The sequence below is a fragment of the Panicum virgatum genome, chromosome 9K (genome assembly GCF_016808335.1).
Source record: "Panicum virgatum strain AP13 chromosome 9K, P.virgatum_v5, whole genome shotgun sequence".
In the NCBI taxonomy this organism is placed as follows: Eukaryota; Viridiplantae; Streptophyta; class Magnoliopsida; order Poales; family Poaceae; genus Panicum; species Panicum virgatum.
This window is the reverse complement of record NC_053144.1, coordinates 67708398-67728754: the sequence shown is the minus strand read 5'-3', so window position 1 is coordinate 67728754 and position 20357 is coordinate 67708398. Positions and strand designations below refer to the sequence as shown.

At 48.8% G+C, this 20357-nt stretch overlaps 3 protein-coding genes across 3 annotated transcripts; 2 read left to right on the top strand and 1 right to left on the bottom strand.

The window, feature by feature from the left end:
- Positions 1 to 7631: 7631 nt before the first annotated feature.
- On the bottom strand, positions 7632 to 12910 carry LOC120647328. The gene is made up of 7 exons (XM_039924091.1): positions 12667 to 12910; positions 12112 to 12204; positions 11806 to 11940; positions 11580 to 11678; positions 10856 to 10993; positions 8691 to 10312; positions 7632 to 8609 (listed from the first exon to the last, which is right to left on the bottom strand). Exons 1-7 carry the CDS (start codon positions 12751 to 12753, stop codon positions 7721 to 7723), a joined length of 3063 nt encoding a protein of 1020 aa, XP_039780025.1. The 5' UTR covers positions 12754 to 12910; the 3' UTR covers positions 7632 to 7720.
- A 1402-nt stretch (positions 12911 to 14312) lies between these two features.
- On the top strand, positions 14313 to 16096 carry LOC120648267 (xyloglucan galactosyltransferase KATAMARI1 homolog). The gene is made up of 2 exons (XM_039924993.1): positions 14313 to 14348; positions 14436 to 16096. Exons 1-2 carry the CDS (start codon positions 14313 to 14315, stop codon positions 15975 to 15977), a joined length of 1578 nt encoding a protein of 525 aa, XP_039780927.1. The 3' UTR covers positions 15978 to 16096.
- A 1756-nt stretch (positions 16097 to 17852) lies between these two features.
- On the top strand, positions 17853 to 19664 carry LOC120648905 (xyloglucan galactosyltransferase KATAMARI1 homolog). Its single transcript, XM_039925538.1, has one exon. The coding sequence runs from the start codon at positions 17988 to 17990 to the stop codon at positions 19491 to 19493; it is 1506 nt and encodes a 501-aa protein (XP_039781472.1). The 5' UTR covers positions 17853 to 17987; the 3' UTR covers positions 19494 to 19664.
- Positions 19665 to 20357: the final 693 nt, after the last annotated feature.

The following is a 20357-nucleotide window of genomic DNA, read 5'->3' as shown; positions in this document are numbered from 1 at the left end:
GTCAGAGTGAAGATTTTGTTCTGTCAAATAGGCTAGGCTTTTATGATCAGTAATGATGACAAATTCTTGGAGTTGCAAGTATGATCTCCATCTCTCTACTGCCATAATGAGAGCAAGAAATTCCTTTTCATATATGGACATTGCTTTGTGAGTCTGGCCCAAAGCTTTGCTCAAAAATGCAATGGGCTGAGCATTTTGCAGAAGAACTGCTCCAATCCCATCATCACAGGCATCAGTTTCTACTGTAAAAGGTTTAGTAAAATCTGGTAGTGCCAATACTGGAGTGGTACTCATAGCCAACTTCAGAGCATCAAAAGCTTGCTGGGCAGTATTAGACCACTGAAACATTTTTTTTCTTGAGAATCTGAGTTAGTGGTTTGGCCAAGAGCCCATAATTTCTGACAAAACGCCTGTAATAACCTGTTAGTCCAAGGAAAGCTCTTAACTCTGTAACACATGTGGGAATAAGCCAATTGACCATGGCAGTAATTTTGGACTGATCAGTAGAGACCCCTGCAGCAGAAATGATATGATCCAGATATTCCAGCTGGTTTTGGGCAAAAGAGCACTTGCTGGCTTTCAAGTACAAGTGATGATCTTGCAGTATTTGAAGGACCTGTTGTATGTGGTCCAAATGACTCTCCAATGTGGGACTGTATATAAGAATATCATCGAGAAAAACCAGGACAAACTGTCTAAGGAAAGGGCCCAAAATATCATTCATCAAGCACTGAAAAGTAGCTGGGGCATTAGTGAGCCCAAATGGCATCACCTTGAACTGGAAGTGCCCATGGTGGGTCTTGAAGGCAGTTTTGTACTCATCTTGTGTGGCCATTCTCACCTGATGGTACCCGGACCTCATATCCAATTTAGTAAAGTACTTGGACCCAGCTAGTTCTTCCAGAATCTCCTCAATCACCGGCATAGGAAATCTGTTCTTCACAGTCACTGCATTCAGCTTCCTATAGTCCACACAAAACCTCCAAGAACCATCCTTTTTTTGAACCAACAATACCGGGGAAGCAAAGGGACTGGTACTGTGACTGATTAGACCTGCCTGTAACAATTCTGTCACCTGTCTTTCAATCTCAGTTTTGTGTAGAGGAGAGTATCTGTAGGGTCTGGAATTCATTTGAGTGGTGTTTGGTAACAAAGGAATATGATGGTCATGTGCTCTGGATGGTGGTAAAGCTTTAGGATCAATAAACACTGTCTGATATTGCTGGAGTACTTGTTCCACCTGTGGAGAATGAGATGGAGGAACATCAGGTGCAATTGGTTCAAGCACAGCCAAAGACCACACAACATTACCCTGCATCCATTTGGACAGTGTGTCCATTGATATTTCCTGAACTGTAGCAGTGTTGGAACTCAGACCACAAAGGTTAATCAATTGTCCATTAGAATGAAACTGTATAGCTTTGTTGGCCCAGTCACAAGTCATGGGGCTATTAGAGCTGAGCCAGTCATAACCTAATATAGCATCATAGGTAGGCAAGTCTAGCACCTTCATATCAGTTACCAAAGTGTGTCCATTGGACCACCACTCCAGGCTTGGAACCATTTTATCAGTGATCAAGGTGGTTCCATTAGCCAGCTCAACCTGTTTGGCTGCCCCACAGTCTGAATAAAGGCTGAGCTGACAAAACTGTGAGAACTCCCACTATCCACCAAGATGAGCCCACCAAGATGAGCATGACCTTGTTTTTGACATGGGTTGCAATTTTCATGGCTTGACCACAATCTGTCCCAGCAAGGGCATTCAATGAAAGCTGACAAAACTCCTCATTAAGAGAATCCTCCACTGCCAACTGATCCAAGATCTCATCAGTGAGATTGTGATCAAGATCATTTGCTACCAGTGCATTAACATGGGCTTTGGGTCGCTTGGTACATTTGTCAATGTGGCCTGCATCAAACTTATCACCACAATAGAAACAAAGACCATGTGCTTTTACGGTAATCACGTTCCTGCCTCTCCTTCCACAGAGGACTCAGAGCTGGTGTGGCTTTTGTGTCATGCTTAACACTTGTGGAGCCCCCCTTGACATAGGAACCAGATTTCTGGAACTTGGACTTACTTCTGTCCACAATCTTCTGTTGTATCTTAGCTAGCATTATAGCTTTTGTCATTTTGTCAGGGACTTGTATTTGCACTGCAGACTTGATTTCATCTTTCAGTCCTTTCAGAAACTGAGAAACAAAGAATTCCTCATCGTAGCCATGGTGATGCATGCAAACCTGATACTGCAGAGACTCAAATTCAGTCACGAAATCCTCCACAGTGCCAAACTGCTTGAGCTCTAAAAGCTGGCTCAAAGCTTCTCTGTAATCACAATAGCCAAATTGCTCCTCCACAGCCTTGATGAAAGATTCCCAAGTGCCCAAACCGAATTGTGCTTTATAGACTTGAAGCCATTTTGCTGCATTCTTATCAAAATTCATAGAGGCCATGGATACCCACATGTGATCAGGCACATCAAAAATACGAAAATAATCCAAGCATTTATCCTTCCAGATCTTAGGTTGGTCACCAGTAAATTGGGGAAAAGGCATTTTGGGCAGAAAATTCCTATGCATACCCTGAGATTCGTGCTGAGCACGACCCGCTGCACAAAAGGAAGAAGGCTCACCGAACCCCTAACGAGATGGAGCTGGAGATGTAGGTTGTCATCCCGGTGCTCATGCGGCGCTCGCTGATCCCCCAGAATACGGTCGACTGCTTGCGCCGTGGAATCAACCTTCTGTGTCAGGATTTGCTGTTCCTTGCCGAGACCATCAACTGCTTGGGTTGTCATCTCCACTTGGTTGCGAAGTTGCTGCTGAGTACGACCCAGATATGTCATCCGCGCGAAGATGAGGTCGAGGCTCTCCATGACTTGCTCCCAGTGTTCATCATCACGATGCGCAACTTGCTCCATTGCGTCCAGCACGAACTGGGTCTGCGCGGAAGGTTTAGGGGGCGCCGTGGTGACCGCACCGCAAGTCAATCCGAGCGCGAAAGGAATTACGGGCAGCGACTCCGCTGCAGATCGCAGGCAGAATCACACGCTCCCCACCGAATCGATTGCCCAGATCAAGACCGACGAGTTGCAGCGGCAGCACACACCTGAGGAAACTGTCGAACAGAGTTCACCGGAATTCCGCACTACACCCTAAGCGGCAAGAAGAATCTGTGGCCGGCAGCGCCAGAACGGCTAACCGTCGGATGGCGTGGGCGCCGAATTCGACCAGATTCGGCGGCGGAGCGGTCGCGCACACTGGTGCGGCGGCGGACCTGGCGGAAATCCGATGGCGAGAAAGGAGGCGCAGTCCGAGGAAGGCTGAATCTGATACCACTTTGTCACACCCGTGGCCGTCGGCGATCACCGGCGACGTGAGATAGATGCGGAATCGAGATCAGGATAGGTTTGCTCGGGGAAGAGGAAGACCCTCTGTCCCATTCGCGGTTTCCATTACTGAGTAAAATTCGACCTGTTCTCTCTGTTACAAGACTTGGCTTAGTATTAGCCGATAACTCTGCCCCATGGGCCCCACTCACACACGTTGTCCACACGCAGGTGGCAAAACCCACACGCTAACAAATACGTCTTCATGTTTCTCGCCTTCGTTACTCCGCTGGCGTGACAGGTGTAACAGCCAGATATTTTTCCTTCTTGTGGGACCCGGCTGTCATTTCCTCCTTTCTCCTCCTCACGTCGACCAGAGACGAGCAGAGCTCGCTCCGCTCGCTCCGCCGTCGCCCCCTTCCTTTGATCTCCCTCCTCCGGCCCCCGTTCGTCGATTCCTTCCACGAGCACCTTCCTTCCCTTGTCCTCCACCTCCCCCGCACCTTCCCAAGCCTCACTCGAGTCTTCCCCGACCGGAATCAGCCCTCCATCGCCGGCCGCCATGGGAGCACCGCCGGAGTTCTGCCCCTTCGCATCGATCCACTTCTACGGTCATCCTCCGCCCGAACCGACCGCGAGAATGGATTCGTGGTGAGTTACTTGTGCTCCCCGGCCTTTTTACCCTTCTGTTGAGCACCGCCGGTGCCGGTGAACCGCTGCCGCCGCGCCTGTTGCCGCCTGTCGCACTGCGTCAGAAATCCCTTCCGCGGATGGTCCGGTCCGTTGTAGGGCGGACAGTCCGCCATCCGTTAACATTTCGGATGTCCGAACCCTGATTACTTTCGGAGGCCCGAACTTTAGTGTTGCGGACGGTTCGCCATGTACTAGCGGACAATCCGCCAGCCAAAATAAACCAGTCAAATCTGGATGGCTTCTAAATTGTTTCAACGAAACCTTGTAGCATGCATAACAAATAAAATAAAAATGGTAAAAATATAAAATTAGTTTTGTTAGATTGGTTACGACTATATCTATAAGGGAAAATATTAATTTCTAGGTAATGACCTTTTTGCCCCTGCTAGGATTTTAATTGTGCTCAGGAGTCTTTAGTTAGTTTCTGCAGATATGTTAAGTCCAAAAATTATGAAATTTTTATGGTAGGATAGTCTGATGCATATGCTGTGGTAGAAGTTTCAGGTTTTTAGGTGCATATGTGCATGAGTTGTTGATTTAACTTGTTTAGTGTTTAATAAATAATTTATGGATAATAAAAGTGTGTAAAAATAGGAAATAGGGTTCCACTAGCTTTGCATGGTGTTGTCGTGACTTTTAAAACCTTAATAAGGCCATGAGTTTACAGAAAATGTGAATCCTCAGATTTAACTTGCCCCCACATGTTTTATTGTAATTGTTTCGGTTGTAGGGCGGACGGTCCGGCACAACGTGGCGGACAGTCCGCGAGCAAATCTAGGGTTTTGTCCAGAAACGTTGTGGTTTCTGGTGGATTTGCGTAGATGAACCGCGGACGGTCCGCCAAGGAGGGTCAGACGGTCCGCAGGTAAGATTAGAAATTATCCAGAGATGTTGTTGTTTCGGATGGGTGGGCAGAGTGAACTGCGGACGGTCCGCTAGTGGGGAGTGGACAGTCCGCCGGAGAGTTTTGAAATTCGTCCAGAGACGTCGTTGGTTCTGGTGGGTTGGCAAAGGTGAACTGCGGACAGTCCGCTACTGGATCGCGGATAGTCCACAATATAGTTTTAAGTTTATCCAGAGACGTTGGTAGTTCTGGTGGGACGGCAAGGTTGAGCTGCGGACAGTCCGCTGCCGCATAGCGGACAGTCCGCCAGCTAGTCCATTTTGAGTATGGTTCTTTTGTAAGTAGGGAATTTTAGCTGCACTAATTTATACCATATGCATGTGCATTAACTGGCATTTCATATGTATTCATGCATATGCATTATTGCACCTCATTTAGGTACGCTAGATGTGCACGTGTCGACATAAAGCACGCGGTGTTGGAGTCGACCCACAAGACAGTGTCGGTGGACATATCTAGAAGATGGAAGGACCCACTGAAGCAACCGAAGACCCGGCTCAAGGTCGGAAGGGCCCAAGGCCTTGGTAGAATTAACACTAACTTAGTGTTACCCCCAGGCAAGCCCCGGTGCATAACCTACTATTTTAAATTACGAATTATTATATAATACATGTGCATTACGTTTTTAGGAATTGTCTGGAACCTTAGTTGCATGATCCCTACGTTCCCTTGGTCTTATACTAGTATATGTAGGTCGATAGCACTGCTATGATTAATAGATATCGGTAGAAGTCGAGTGATTCTTTGTCACTCGCGAGCTATAGGGTAGAAGTTGAGTAATCTCTTGTTACTCACGAGATATAGGATATCTTTATATTTTGGTGTATGAGCTATTGGAATAATAATGGAACGAAGAAAAATTGAGACCGGACGGGGAATGATGATAAGATGTAGGTATGGGAACATGACAGAGTTCCTGGTTATTCTAGCCCCGTCTGTGTCGATTGAGAACCGTACCATTGTTGGCCCTGATGATCATGTTTGAACTATAATAACCGCATGCCGGGAGTAGGAGATAGTCGAAACCGGTAAGCCGAGTACTGCCTCACTTCGAAAGTACATGACTACTTCCCACCCCTTAGGACGAGCCGAGTAGTCGCGGAGAATTGGGATGCATGTATTTACTTTTGGTGGTCTCTCGTTGAGCTCGGCTGACTATACGCTGGTAGGACCGACGCTGGTGGGGCGGTCCTGTAGTTCGAGGCGGGGAGGAAAATGGTTGACTCGTATAGTTCGACAGGGCAAAGGCGTGCCGTGTTGGTTAGGTCCACCTTGCAAGGTTAAATCGGATCGATTCGCCGCCAGTCGCTCTCGGATATGAGCACCTTGATCAACTGCGTCACATCGTAGTAATATGATATGGAACATGGATTATATTATATATGTTGATGTCTACTTTGAATTGTGATTTAATACTCTACCATGTTTGCTCTAGTTGGTTTATGCAAATATTAGATTATGGTTAATCTATATAGAACCTGGAGCTAAAATATTAAAAATAAGGATCCACTTTTAGACGCCTTTCTGCAAAATAAACCACCAGCCAGAAAGCTTTGCATGTCTAGATATGTGGGCTAAATATACCCAATAGTCGGGTAAGTCTTGATGAGTATTAGTTGCTTAGGATTTGTTGTTTACCCTATTTCAGGTATAGGAGCTAACTCGGATTCACATCGGTGGGCTCGATGTGATGTCCTCATGTCTTTGTAGTTATCATTGTATTTCATTTGGTTTGTAATGAAAATTTTCCACAGGATAGACTCTCTTCCGCTGCTATTATTTATTATGCGAACCTTAGTTTGAAAAGTCGTTTTTTGTAAATGCCTTAATATTAATTAGTATTTTTTGTAAGATTTTATCGTGCTGGTACCGTCTGCGCTCGCCGTCGTGCGAAACTACTGGTGTGTTTCGATCGGCCTGTGGGTTGAAAATAGACTATCAGGTTACACTTAATTAAGCTAATGCGCCTGATGCGTCCAAATGATGGCGATTACGATTAATTAAACATTTTAACTAGACAGTTCTGTCACAACAGGCGAGCGCGGCAAGGACGTGGACGCTGGGATCCTCATCCGACCGTCGCAAGGACAGGGAGTCCGAGAGAAGGTGGGCAGGCGGGTAAGCCAACAGAGCGGTGAAAAAAACAATATGTTTTTGGCAGAAACACTCTCCAACTCACAATTTTTATGGGTCTCCACCTCCTCCCACCTCCCTCGGCCCTGACACGCGGGTCCAGCGTGAGGGGTAAAATGAGCCTAGCTTGGGTAAGAAAATTTTTCAATTATTTTCGATCTTTATAGTATAGATAAATATAGAAAAGATCTCGTCAGCGCTTAGCGCCTTAGCCCCCCACGCTGCCGAACCGCCTGGTGTCGTTCTCGACGGCAAATGTTTGTACAGCCCGATGAAGTCCTCCGGGAGATTGTTACTTGTTCTGCTGCATGTTTCGTCTCTGTCATCTCAAGCTATTGTGCTCAACATCCCAAGTTTGGCTTGTCAACTCGTGGACGATGATGCCTGCTGCACTTGTGTAAATCGAATGTAGACCAAAACAAATGAAGAAAACGGGGGGGGGGGGGGGGGGGGGGGGGGGGGGGGGGGGGGGGGGGGGGGGGGGGGGGGGGGGGGGGGGGGGGGGGGGGGGGGGGGGGGGGGGGGGGGGGGGGGGGGGGGGGGGTGGGGGGGGGGGGGGGGGGGTGGTCTTCTAAACAGTTAAAGGGCGGTCAACAAGTATTAGCTCTTCAATCACATTTACCACGGGGAGCTCATTTTACAACAAGCATTAGCTTCCATATCAGATTTCGTCAGACAAAGTAGCAATCTGGGAAACTGCGTCCTCAAGGCGAGACAAGTGTGCAGCGAATCTATCCTTCAGCTCTGCAAAATCCGCTTCATCAAAGGCGCCTCGCATGGCCTTGAGACCATTCTGCAGCAACACCATCCCTTCACAGATGCCATCCGGCACCTTCCTCTTCTTCGTGCTGGCATCCTTCGTGGTCGCCACTTTCTCAGGCTCGGAGACTACTGGAATTTCAGAATACGCTTCAACCAGTTTCTTCAGCGCTCTCCCCTCTGAAACTAGAAGCTGGAATTGCTCTTCAGACCATCTGTCAGTGTGCAAGGCAGCCTCTTTCTGGAGATATGCCCTCAGCTCCACCATGAATCCATTCCCATCTATGCTTGTCCCTGTGCTTGCATTGTATGAAAGGGCGGCATCTCCAGGAACAAATTTCCAGAGCTGTGTGAAGGATGTGCGTGCAGCAAAGTACCCAAAGGAACCCATTACAAGGTGAATGAGTGCCCAGTGTCGTTCCTTCAGCAGGAGATGGTACAGATCCCACATTGCAGAAGAAAGTTCCTTAGCATCATATTCGGTAGCATTCAAGTGACCGAGAATTGCCATGAAGGACGCCATCGACGGTTTGCACTGAGACAGCACTGCATTTGAATTACACGAAGTGGACAAGAACAGAGTGTGCAACTGCAAAGTCAACCTCTCCATCTCACTGAATGCACAGAGATGCCTCGTGTTTGAGATAATATCCAACATGGAGCTAATGTGCTTGGCAAGGTGATCCTTACCACTATCTGATGCAGTTCCATACATGTTTATGAGAGAGATGGTGAACTTAAACATAGTGGTGATGCTCTTCTCATCTATGATACTATCATCCTTTATTTCACTGTAAAAAAGATGGCTCAAGTGTAAAAGAAAGCCATCATCATCTGACTAAAAAATACTACTAGTAACAGAAAGGACTTACCAACGCTGCAATGCAGAGGCTAGAGCATGTACAGGAAATCCTATCACACCCCAGCTTGAAGTTGGCACATTGATTGCTCGATGATTCTTGGAGTAGCTCTCCAGATAACCAGCAAAAGAAGTAAACATTTTCTTCACAGCAAGTTCCTTTATACCACCAGATAATGAATCGAAAGGAAATCCTTCCATCACTAATGCTAAATGTAAGACTGAGGACTTGGAAGGGTTTTCATCATTCAGCATACAAGTATATACTTGATCGACGGTTGCAGAAGATGCATAGCTCAAGATTATACACACTGAATGTGCAACCTTCCGCAGAGCACTGAGAGGCACAAGAACTCCCTCTGGTGATGCAACAATCTTTAATAGAAGGAATAATTGATTAACTATATTAATTGAAGTCTCAGTTTCTGCGTAACGCATGAAGAAACACCATAGCTCTGTAACAATTTCCATGCAAAGGAAATGGGGATGGAAAAGGTTTTCAAGTAAGAAAGCTTCCAACTCATTCCAAGCAGCACTCGAAGAAACAGCAGAAAGCATAAAAGTCTTCATGGCTTGTATGAGACAAGTATACACAGGTTGCCAAACAACAGCAGGAGAATGGTCTGCACCGTATAAGGCAGGGATTTCGAAGCCAAGGACATATGAGTAGATGTCTTCCGATGTTAAGATATTAAGAAGACTCTGTAGCTTTTTAGATAACTCAATCACCACCTCTTCTGTCAACCACGGGGAAGCATTGAGAAAGTGCAAAAACACAATTAACTCAGCAGGTAAAAGTGCTCTATTTCTAAGATCAACATCTGAATCCATAGAGAAAATGCAATCCAGTGAAGGCAGATTTATCTCTTCCCGATTAGCTTGTCCCATGTGATCTGAACCATTAGCTTCTTCGTTTTCAAAAAAGTAACGTGCAAGCTGACATTTGGACTCTGGTGTAACTTCAGACGACTTCATAAGTGTATCTAGTAAAACAAATAAAGTTGGCTCCAATAATTCAACAAGTGCCTCATTTGCTGCTTTCAACTGTGGCTTCTTGCTGAATAAAATGCTTGCCGATGTGATCGCAAGTGCACACCTGATTATATTCTTGTATATAGCCATCGCTTCAGATGGATATGCTGAACAAATCCTTACAGCATTTATTAAGAAAAACTTGATTGGTAGGAATGCCCTTCTGGCTTCAGAGGAGCCAAGGGTTTCTAGTAATGGCGTGCACCATGTTTCGGCAGCAACTCTCATAGATTCTATGGACAGAGAGAGAAGGGTTAAGATGATTTCTCTGACATTTACCTTTTCTTCAATCATTCCTTTACCACTTTGCAGTAAGGAGACTGTGCCTTTCCACGATACATTCAGTAAAGCCACCTGGCTTCCACCACTAGATGCTGCATAGGTTCCCAATTTACACAAAGTCTGAATAGTGGATGATGTAATCCTGGTCACCTCACTAGCAAGACCTCGTTCGCTGTGTTTGACAGTAGTATCTTCATCAGGTATGCTCATTTTGCAGTCTTCTGCTTTTGCGGCCTCAGAGTACACCCGGCACAGCTTAGCTGCTTCGTCTAGAAAAATAGGTGCAGCCCTAGCGATGTCTGCCCCAGCTCCATGAATTTTCTGCAATCATACATCCATCAGATAGATTATACAATGGCATCATTATGCGTGATTAACACTGCAAGAGTCTGAAAAGAACACCCGCTATATCATATTGATATGATCAGAGTATGCTGATAAGATATGTCAAGAGTCAAGACTAGGAAGCTCATTTCATATTTCGTGTAACATCCCATTTGAAATTGCAAAAAGATATGTAAGTAATTTGAATATGGGCATCATATGAAAGGTAACAAATTTAACTTAATAACCAGTGCATCATGTACATCATTTACTTTAACTTTCCATTTGATTTAACATTTAAACTACTTTTAGGAAAGGGGAGAATATCTATGAAAAGGTAACACATATAGTGACCTACTAAAATACAAGATTGAGCAAAGTGTCACTAAAATTATACACATATGCCAATACTGCAGCTAAGGAACTGATTAGCAAAAGGTGTTAATAAATTGATCTTTGACTCATACGGGATATACTGCCAGTATGCCACTGGCTTTGTTCAACAAATTAATTCTACCACTGTACAAGATAAAAGTTTACCTTGTCAGCCATTGAGCTTTCCGTCAAACTTAGCAACTCCGAAATAAAATCACCAATAGTATGCACCATATCAACAGTAATGCATTTTGCCGCTGAAGGAAGGAGCTTGATCGAGATATTTAAGGTCATTGAAATTATCTGAAGTCAAGAAATTGAGTTTCTATTAGAGTTCTCATGAGAAGAATCAGGACCAGGAATGGATAAAGGATGTAATGGCACTATAGATGTTGTAATAAGTATAAACTCAAAATGGACAATTTGGTTAAGAAATATGCCAATTTATAGTACTACACTAATAACTTCCATTTTTTTCTCATAAACAAATATTACCTTGTGAAGATTATGTACTCACATGTCGATGCAATTTTCTGTCTATATGTTATGTAATTCTTACTGTACAACCCACATTAAAAACTACAAAGAAACTTGACGTGTGCTAATTGCAAGGTTCTACCATCCACTGTCCTTATTATGATTTTCTCTGTAACTCTTGGGAGAAGTGGAATCACAAACAAAAAAAGCAGTATTGGTATAAGATTTCACTTTATATCATAAGACACGTATGAATCTATGGTCTGCTTTAGGCTACAAGCTTACAATCTTACAGAGCAGGCAGAGGAAAAGGGTTGCAGATAATACTCATCATTATATAGTTGTGATAATCCATACAAATTAACAGACAATTTAAGCAATGTCAAAGGCACAGTTCCACATTTGCAATGACCTCTGGGAGAATTCTGGAGTGCTCTTCCTCTTGGACCTCTTCAGATTCCTCAATAGATTCGACAGACCACAAGATATGTTTTCGACACCATGAGCTGGCCTATTATAGATATACCAGCAATTACATTTAGTTTCATTGGTTGAGCAAGATTGCAGATAACCCACTACAGTTGTTAAACACCTCCCGGGGCCCCAGACAAACTCCACTTCGAAAATGTAAGAATTACCTTTGCACCAAAAGCAAGAAATTGCCTCAGACAATCAGTCATATCTATACATGAGCATTTCAAAGCAACCTGCAAAATTGACTTGTGTAGCATGCAGTGCGATACACCTGAACATCCAGAATCATCCCAAGATACCTAAAATACTGTGAAGGTAATACACTGAAACACAGTAACACAAAATATTCAGAGCATGAACTAGGGCAAACTGAATCAGCAGAAGCTTCTAGCTGGTGATACTTCATCCAATCTCTATATGCGAATAGTAAATGCTAAGCCATTAAATGAAAGAACAAGGGACAAGGATACAGTAAGACTGTCAAGTATTAGGCTCAGATCATCTGGAGAGTACTGAAAGGAACTCTGGAGTTGGTTGATAAGTGCAATTCTATTTTCCAGCACCTGTTACAGATAATGTAAAGTTAGGACGATACATTTGACTTCATCGCACGAACGTCAGCGCTCAGCTAATATGTAATAGCTATTTAAGAACAAAAAAATATGCAATGTCTGAGCTCTGAGAGCAAGTGGAAATGAAGTAATAAACAGCATAATTAACCGGTAACTAGCATTACAGCAATCACTCAATCAGACATGAGATCCCAATAAAATTCGGGAGCTTACCACTGACACTGAGCTCGAAAAACACTACCCCCACCCTCACAAAAACCCGTTTGCTGACATCTATTAATTGGCAATGCAACCAATCCCGAAGCTTTGCGAGCGCGTACCCAACCAGGCACCGCCGCTAACACATGATGGAACCATGAACCAGATCAAACCCTAGGGAGAGGGGAATGGGCGGGACGGAACGGACGAAACGGAGTCGAAAAAATGACGAGACGCGCCCAGGTGATGACGTACCTCGGAGGATTTGATCTCCTCTAGGAGGGACTCCAGCTCGCCAATCCTCGCCTCCGGCAAGCCGCCGCCATCGCCGCCGACCTCCATGGCTGGCACCCTCGGGCCCCAGGAGAGAGCGTCGCGTGCTGGTTTTGCCGTTTCCCGCCTCTCTGCTCGGCTGCGCGGGCCGTTCCCCAATTTCTCAGTCTGGGATGGGCGTTGCGGTGAGGACGACGGATAGGCCCGCGCCCGCTGGGTCCGTTCGACTTCGACCCAACCCGATAGTCCGGCGACACTGTTTTCATTTTTCAAGTCGAGAAGAGAATTAACAACACGGAGGGAATACATTAAACAGCATTGACACTGTTCTGAAGCCGTAATGTGTCGTACAATTAAATGCAATAAGAATATGTAAGTAGAATAAAGCCGGTCAACGATCCCCAACGCAAAACTAGCAACCAGTGGGCCTAAAGACAGCATACATGTCTCGCTTTTTTTTTTTGAAACTTCATACATGTCTCGCTGATCGGGCACACCTCTGGTTCTGCTTGCTTTTCTTTTTGCCGTCGCTTCATGGTACAGCATGTTCGGCTGGCAGATGAACAGTGCAAGGCTGTCATATTACGGTTTATTTCCTCTCACAAAATACTATTTATTCTACAAGCCGAACATTATTCATACTACTGGCCGAACAGGCCCGTAGTTTTTGTTGTATTGTACTTTTTTAGCTGTTAGTTGTTTTCACCACTGCTGGTGGTCCTGAACTTCGAATTTGTGCCATTTTGTATGACCGTTAAAACTCTGTGCTGTAAATGCTCTTCTGAGCTTAGTTTTCTTAATGAAAATGAAGTAAAGTTCAGTTAACTACTAAGAAAAATATTTTTCCACCATGGAAGGCCCATGTAGCTTCGCCCCTAGCTGATATCGTCCGTGTTCATCTATACGCAAACTCAATGTACATAGTATACATTCTGCAGGAACCCACGGGGGAGTACAAGTCAGTAAAGTCTCCATCGGCCAATCAATTATCAGAAAAATTAACCAAACAAGAAAAACAACTGATGACAGTTGATCCTTAAGTCTGTGACCCTGAAGTATGCGTCTGCAGTTGCTATCGCTATCCTCCGGAACATCTGGAAAGCAAGGAATTCGTTCCATCTTCAGACAATAACACCTCTCAACCATGCAAGTCATCCGAGCAGTGGTAGCCGATCTCCAATTGTGGAACTCGAGATGAAAATGTAGTGGCAATCCTCTGGTGGGAGAATTACATTGGCAATGTAGTTAATTAAGCTTAGCTGCTCAGTCCCTCGCCACCCTTTTTCCTAAATCTATGTACGCAACAACTTGCATCAATAAAAATATTCAGGCCGGCTCCTTAACTACCGTAGTTCCCCTCAAAAAATAATTATAATCCTTAAACAGTCTTGCATTTAATGCTACTCCGCTGTCAACGCTGCTCCGAAGCGCGGGCCGATCTGTATTGGTGGTATTCCCGTTGAATTCCAGTTCTAGAAACTCCAGAGCACGGTTGTAGGCCTTTCATAGTGTGTATCTGTACAAACTGCAGCCTTCGTCTTCCTCGGCCCCTCCCATCCTCTCAAATTGATCATCCAATCCAATGCGTTGCTAAGTATACTTTGCCTGATTCTAGTAGCTACACAGACATGCAGCTAAGCGTGGCCAACTTCATCGTACAACTGGTGAGACGACACGCATTGATTTCCATCCTCCGATCTTGCCTGATATATAGCCATTTCTGATGGTGTTGGTGCTTCTTAATTCGGCAGCTGTCCAAATCTACAGCGAAAGGCGGCGGTGCTCGGTGGCGCCGGGCCGTCGGAGCGAAGGGAGCGGAGAAGGCCGCGGCGAACGCGCTGCCGCCGCTGCAGCTCCTCGCCATCCTCGCCGTGATAGCATGGACCTTGTTCCTGTACGTGCAATTCTCCGTGCTCAGCGCCGCGGTGGAGGTAGTGGAGGTGAGCGATGGGGCAGACAGCGCCGACCCGTGCCGGGGCCGCTACGTCTACGTGCACGACCTGCCGCCGCGCTTCAACGCCGACATCATCCGCGACTGCCGCAAGTACCAAGACCACTGGGGGGACATGTGCGGGGTCGTCAGCAACGCCGGCCTCGGCCGGCCTCTCGCCGACGGCGTCTTCACCGGCGAGGCCGGGTGGTACGGCACGCACCAGTTCGCGCTCGACGCCATCTTCCACAGCCGGATGAAGCAGTACGAGTGCCTGACCAACCACTCCGCCGTGGCGAACGCCGTGTTCGTCCCGTTCTACGCCGGCTTCGACTTCGCCCGCTACCACTGGGGCTACGACAACGCCACCAGGGACGCCGCGTTCGTGGACCTGGCGGACTGGCTCATGGCGCGGCCCCAGTGGCGGCGGATGTGGGGACGCGACCACTTCCTCGTCGCCGGGCGGACGGGGTGGGACTTCCGGAGGAGCAACAACGTCGACCCGGACTGGGGCAACGACCTCCTCGCCATGCCGGCCGGCCGGAACATGTCGGTGCTCGTGCTGGAGACCACGCTGCTGCACGGCAGCGACTACTCCGTGCCGTACCCGACCTACTTCCACCCCAGGTCGGACGCCGACGTGCTCCGGTGGCAGGACCGGGTGCGCGGCCAGCGGCGGGCGTGGCTCATGGCGTTCGTGGGCGCGCCGCGGCCGGACACCCCGGTGAACATCCGGGTCCGGGATCACGTCATCGCGCAGTGCAAGGCGTCCAGCGCCTGCGCCATGCTGGGGTGCGCGCGCTCCCCCGGCAGCCCCCAGTGCCACGCCCCCGGCGACATCATGCGGCTGTTCCAGAAGGCAAGCTTCTGCCTGCAGCCTCCGGGGGACTCGTGCACGCGGCGCTCGGTGTTCGACTCCATGGTGGCCGGCTGCATCCCGGTGTTCTTCCACACGGCGTCGGCGTACAAGCAGTACCGGTGGCACCTCCCCAAGGACCACCTCAACTACTCGGCGTACATCCCGGACGCCGACGTCCGGCGGCGCAACGTGAGCATCGAGGCAGTGCTCCGGTCGATCCCTCCGGCCACGGTGGAGCGCATGCGGGAGGAGGTGATCAAGCTCATCCCGAGGATTCTGTACGCCGACCCCAGGTCGAGGTTGGAGACTATCAAGGACGCGGTCGACATCGCCGTCGAGGGGGTCCTCGACACGATTTTGCGGATCAAAAAAGGTGAGTACGTGGACAGTGGCCGGCCAGTCAGCGAGGACCCACCGAACCTGTACGCCTCGACTGAGTCGAGGTTCCAGCCTAAATCCGTCGTTTCAAGAATAGTGACGAGGCTTAAACAATGGATTGAATGACATCGTTAAGTCTGCCGGTGTGAGAAAAAAAAAGGAGGAAATGCTGAACATACGAATCAGTACACGAAAATGTTTGTTTTTGAGAAACTACAGCAGGCAAAGATGCCGGCCTCAACGGTTGTATTCATATGAAAGGTTGGATATACAAGATTTTGGAACATTGAGTTTTGGGGAGTTGGTCTGATGAACATTGATTTTTGAACATAAAAGGGTGCTTAAATAGTTAAGGAAGAGGGACTCAGACACTCAGTTGGAGTCTTGGATCAGATCGGTGTGACCAGAGCGAAAGACCGTCAGCTGCTGCAAGCAGAAATTTCCGGGTTGGTAGCTGTTTGTTCAGTTCACGAACTGCAGCGACATTAGTTGTTAACCCAGTAGTTGGGTGCCTACAGGCTACAATACTCATGAGGATGCTAAAATTTTATTCACGGTTTTCGATATTATTATTATTATTATTATTATTATTATTTTATATTGTTAAAATTTAGTACTCCATACGTTCTAAATTATAAGACATCCCAAGAATCTTGGAGAGTCAAAACAATCTCAAATTTGACCAAAATTATAGAGAGAAATATAAAAAATTATGATATCAAATTGATGTACTATGAAAATATAACTAATAAAAAATCTAATCATACTTAGTTTATATAATAAATGTTATTATTCTATTATATAAATTTGGTTAAACATAAAAAACTTTGACTCTTCAAAATTATTGGAATATTTTATAATTTTTTTCAAACCGGCATGCCCCAATTCCATTACCGAGAACGGAATTACAGAAAGTATCGACCACCCCCGTACCCGAGGGTAGGAGAGCAATCAGCAGATAAAGAGTACAGCACAGAGAAGCGAGAGGGGGGGGGGGGGGGGGGGGGGGGGGGGGGGGGGGGGGGGGGGGGGGGGGGGTTGAGGGGGAGAACAGGTGTCCAGCCAGACATTCAAGCTAGGGAAACTAACGACGAGCATTTCTAGCTTAGACATCATAGGTAGAAGCAAACGGCAGACATTTGGTTCCACCACCAGAGCAGTCAACAGTAGCTCTCAGACCGCCCAAAGCAAAACATACGAGAGGGAGAGGTAATCGACGTTGCATTTCCAGCTTGCCGAGCTTTTTCCATCCCCCCCCCCCCCACCCCCCCCGGCGCCTGCATCCTCACAGTGATCCTGCCTCATCCTCCTCCGCAGTAGGGCCCGGCAGAAGCCAAGTGTCTTATAATTTGGAACGGAGGGAGTATACGGTAGTCTTATAGACTGTTGGGGATGGGGATGCCACCTTCGGCGAAGCGATCAAGAGGGCCGTCTGTTTCACGGTGCATGCTGTTGTCTCGCGTCGGCGCCGTTGCCCCATTGCTTCAGCATCTATCACGCGGCCCGCTGGCGATCCAACGTTCGGTCGCGCGCGTACCAAGGACTGAGCAGGCCTAGTAGCCATTAGTGACCTTGATCCACGATCTGCTAATGGGAATTTTTAACCCCCGCGTCAACTCCTCAGGCAGCGCGCCTGCTGCAAACCCATGTGCAGTGCAGCCCTCGCGATGCTGGCCATGGCGGCCACCGAGTCGTCGCTGGCCGATCAGTCCAGTGCGACGCCGGCGAGCGGATCTCCACGGTCGATTCTCGTGGCGGTGCATGCAGGCGGCAAAAATCGCCATTCCTCTGTCTGGTCTACTCCATCAGATTAGTGAAATCTTCCATTAGATTTTAGATCCATCGGCGGAAGACACAGTCACACAGACGCATTCCTCTTCATTTTTTTTCAACTTTCGTCGTCTTCGATTGGGGGGGGGGGGGGGGGGATTCCGATGATTCGTGCTTCGTGCAGTCTCCGTTCCTGACGCGCGATTCCTCTATTCGATTCTCACATCTGGTCTGCGCTGCACAGACACCAGCCTGCTCCTGCACATGCGTTGCCATTTCGGGAATCCGCATGCTTAAGCTACACTCTAAATCTCTAGTAGGTCTCCAAAGCCATTCACGACAGGGCGTAGCAGACTAGCGGTAAGCATGGAGAAGACCGGCGCCCACGGCGGCAAGCGGTGGCTGCCGCGCCTCCTCCTGCTCGCCGCCATGTCGTGGCTCCTCATGGTCTACTTCCACCTCGCCGTGTTCCGCACCCCGCCAGTGAGCGCGCCGCACGCGTCCCTCGTCGCCGTCCCGTCGGACGGCGATGACGGGCAGCGTTTCCGCCTCCGCCAGCAGGAGCAGCTCAAGAAGATCGGGTCAGCCAGCGTCGGCGCGCTCCCGGCGGTGGCGGAGCGGCGCCCGCGTGGCGGCGGCGACGAGGCCTCCTGCCGCGGACGGTACGTTTACATCCACGACCTGCCGCCGCGGTTCAACGCGGACATCCTGGGCAACTGCCACAACTGGTACCCGTGGCACAACATGTGCGGGTACCTCGAGAACGGCGGCCTCGGCGAGCCGGTGGACAACGCGGACGGCGTGTTCGCCGACCAGGGGTGGTACGCCACGGACCACTTCGGCCTCGACATCATTTTCCACCGCCGCATGAAGCAGTACGACTGCCTCACCGACGACTCGTCCCGTGCCGCCGCCGTGTTCGTGCCGTTCTACGCCGGCTTCGACATCGTGCAGCACCTGTGGGGCGTCAACTCCACGGCCAGAGAGAAGGACGCCCTGTCGCTGGACCTCGTGGACTGGCTGACGCGCCGGCCCGAGTGGCGCGCCATGGGCGGCCGCGACCACTTCTTCCTCTCCGGCAGGACGGCGTACGACCACCAGAGGCAGACAGACAGCGACTCAGAGTGGGGGAACAAGCTCCTCCCCCTGCCGGCCGTGCAGAACATGACGGTGCTCTTCGTGGAGAAGCTCCCGTGGACGAGCTTCGACTTCGCCATACCGTACCCGACCTACTTCCACCCCGGCAAGGACGCCCAGATCCTCGAGTGGCAGCGGCGGATGCGCGCCATGAAGCGCGAGTGGCTCTTCTCCTTCGCCGGCGGCGCGCGGAACGACCCCTACTCGATCCGGCACCACCTCATCAGGCAGTGCGGCTCGTCGAGCTTCTGCAAGCTGGTCCAGTGCCGGAAGAACGAGCGCAACTGCCTCATCCCGAGCACCTTCATGCGCGTGTTCCAGGGCACGCGCTTCTGCCTGCAGCCGACGGGGGACACCATGACGAGGCGGTCGGCGTTCGACGCCATCATGGCCGGCTGCGTGCCGGTCTTCTTCCACCCGGACTCGGCGTACACGCAGTACAGGTGGCACCTCCCGGCGGCGCACGAGACGTACTCGGTGCTCATCCCGGAGGCCGACGTGCGCGCCGGCAACGTCAGCATCGAGGAGACGCTCCGGCGGATCCCGCCGGACGTCGCGGAGCGGATGACGGAGACGGTGATCGGGCTGATACCGAGGCTGGTGTACGCGGACCCGAGGTCGAGGCTGGAGACGCTCAGGGACGCCGTAGACGTGACGGTGGGCGCGATCATCGAGAGGGTCAACAAGCTCAGGGAGGAGATGGGCGGCGGCGGCCGAGGTGCACAGCAAAGTTAGATCGGAAAATTAGGGAGAGATTATTGTTAGCTGATGGCGATACACTAGTACTACCTTGAATGAAGCAGAAAAAAGTGATCCAAGTCCCGGACGACGAGTATAGCCGTATAAGAGGACGCAGGTTTTCAGTGTATTTCTGTCAATCTGCAGAGTCGTGCGCTGTTGCACTGACATTGGCGTGAATGGCTGAAGCTAATTCATAACGTATTCTGTACCAAAAGGCTAATTCCATATTTAGTCCATGACAAATGACACGACGTTCAGCATTATCAAAAGGCTAATTCCAAGTTTCTAAACAGTAGTATTGCAGCGCTACTACTAACAGCAAGGTCAGTGCATGTATAGCCCGTGATGTTGCCAAACCTACGGGCAAGAACTTATCTAGATTCTAGAGGTTGATTCCAACACCGCGTTGCATCTTCGTGATTGTTGCTCAAAGAAAAAAAAAGAAGTGGAATGCGGCGGTCGGTCTACTGGGCAGATCGTGTATGTATAGCCCATGATAATGGCAGAGCTATTTTACTTGGTGGAAATAGTGAGTTTACTGGGCCCAGTGCACTTCAGTACGCACGCAGCAGGCCCAATCTCCTAGTTCTGTTTGGAATTTTGCTAGATTTATTTAGAGCCCAACTCTGCTGCCCCCGCTCAACAACGGTGGCCCGAGTTTGGAGGACAGAACGTGGACGCCCAATTTTGGCCCAAACAGACACTGCCCGTAGCCCACGAGGCGCGCGCGACGGGCCATTCAAGTCCGCTGCTGTGCGCTGTGATGCGATCAACCTCCTTTATTTAGCTTGCGTTCCTGATGTGTTTATCGCTGAGGCCTGAGTGAGAGGGCCTGAGAGTTGGGTGGTATGGGAATAT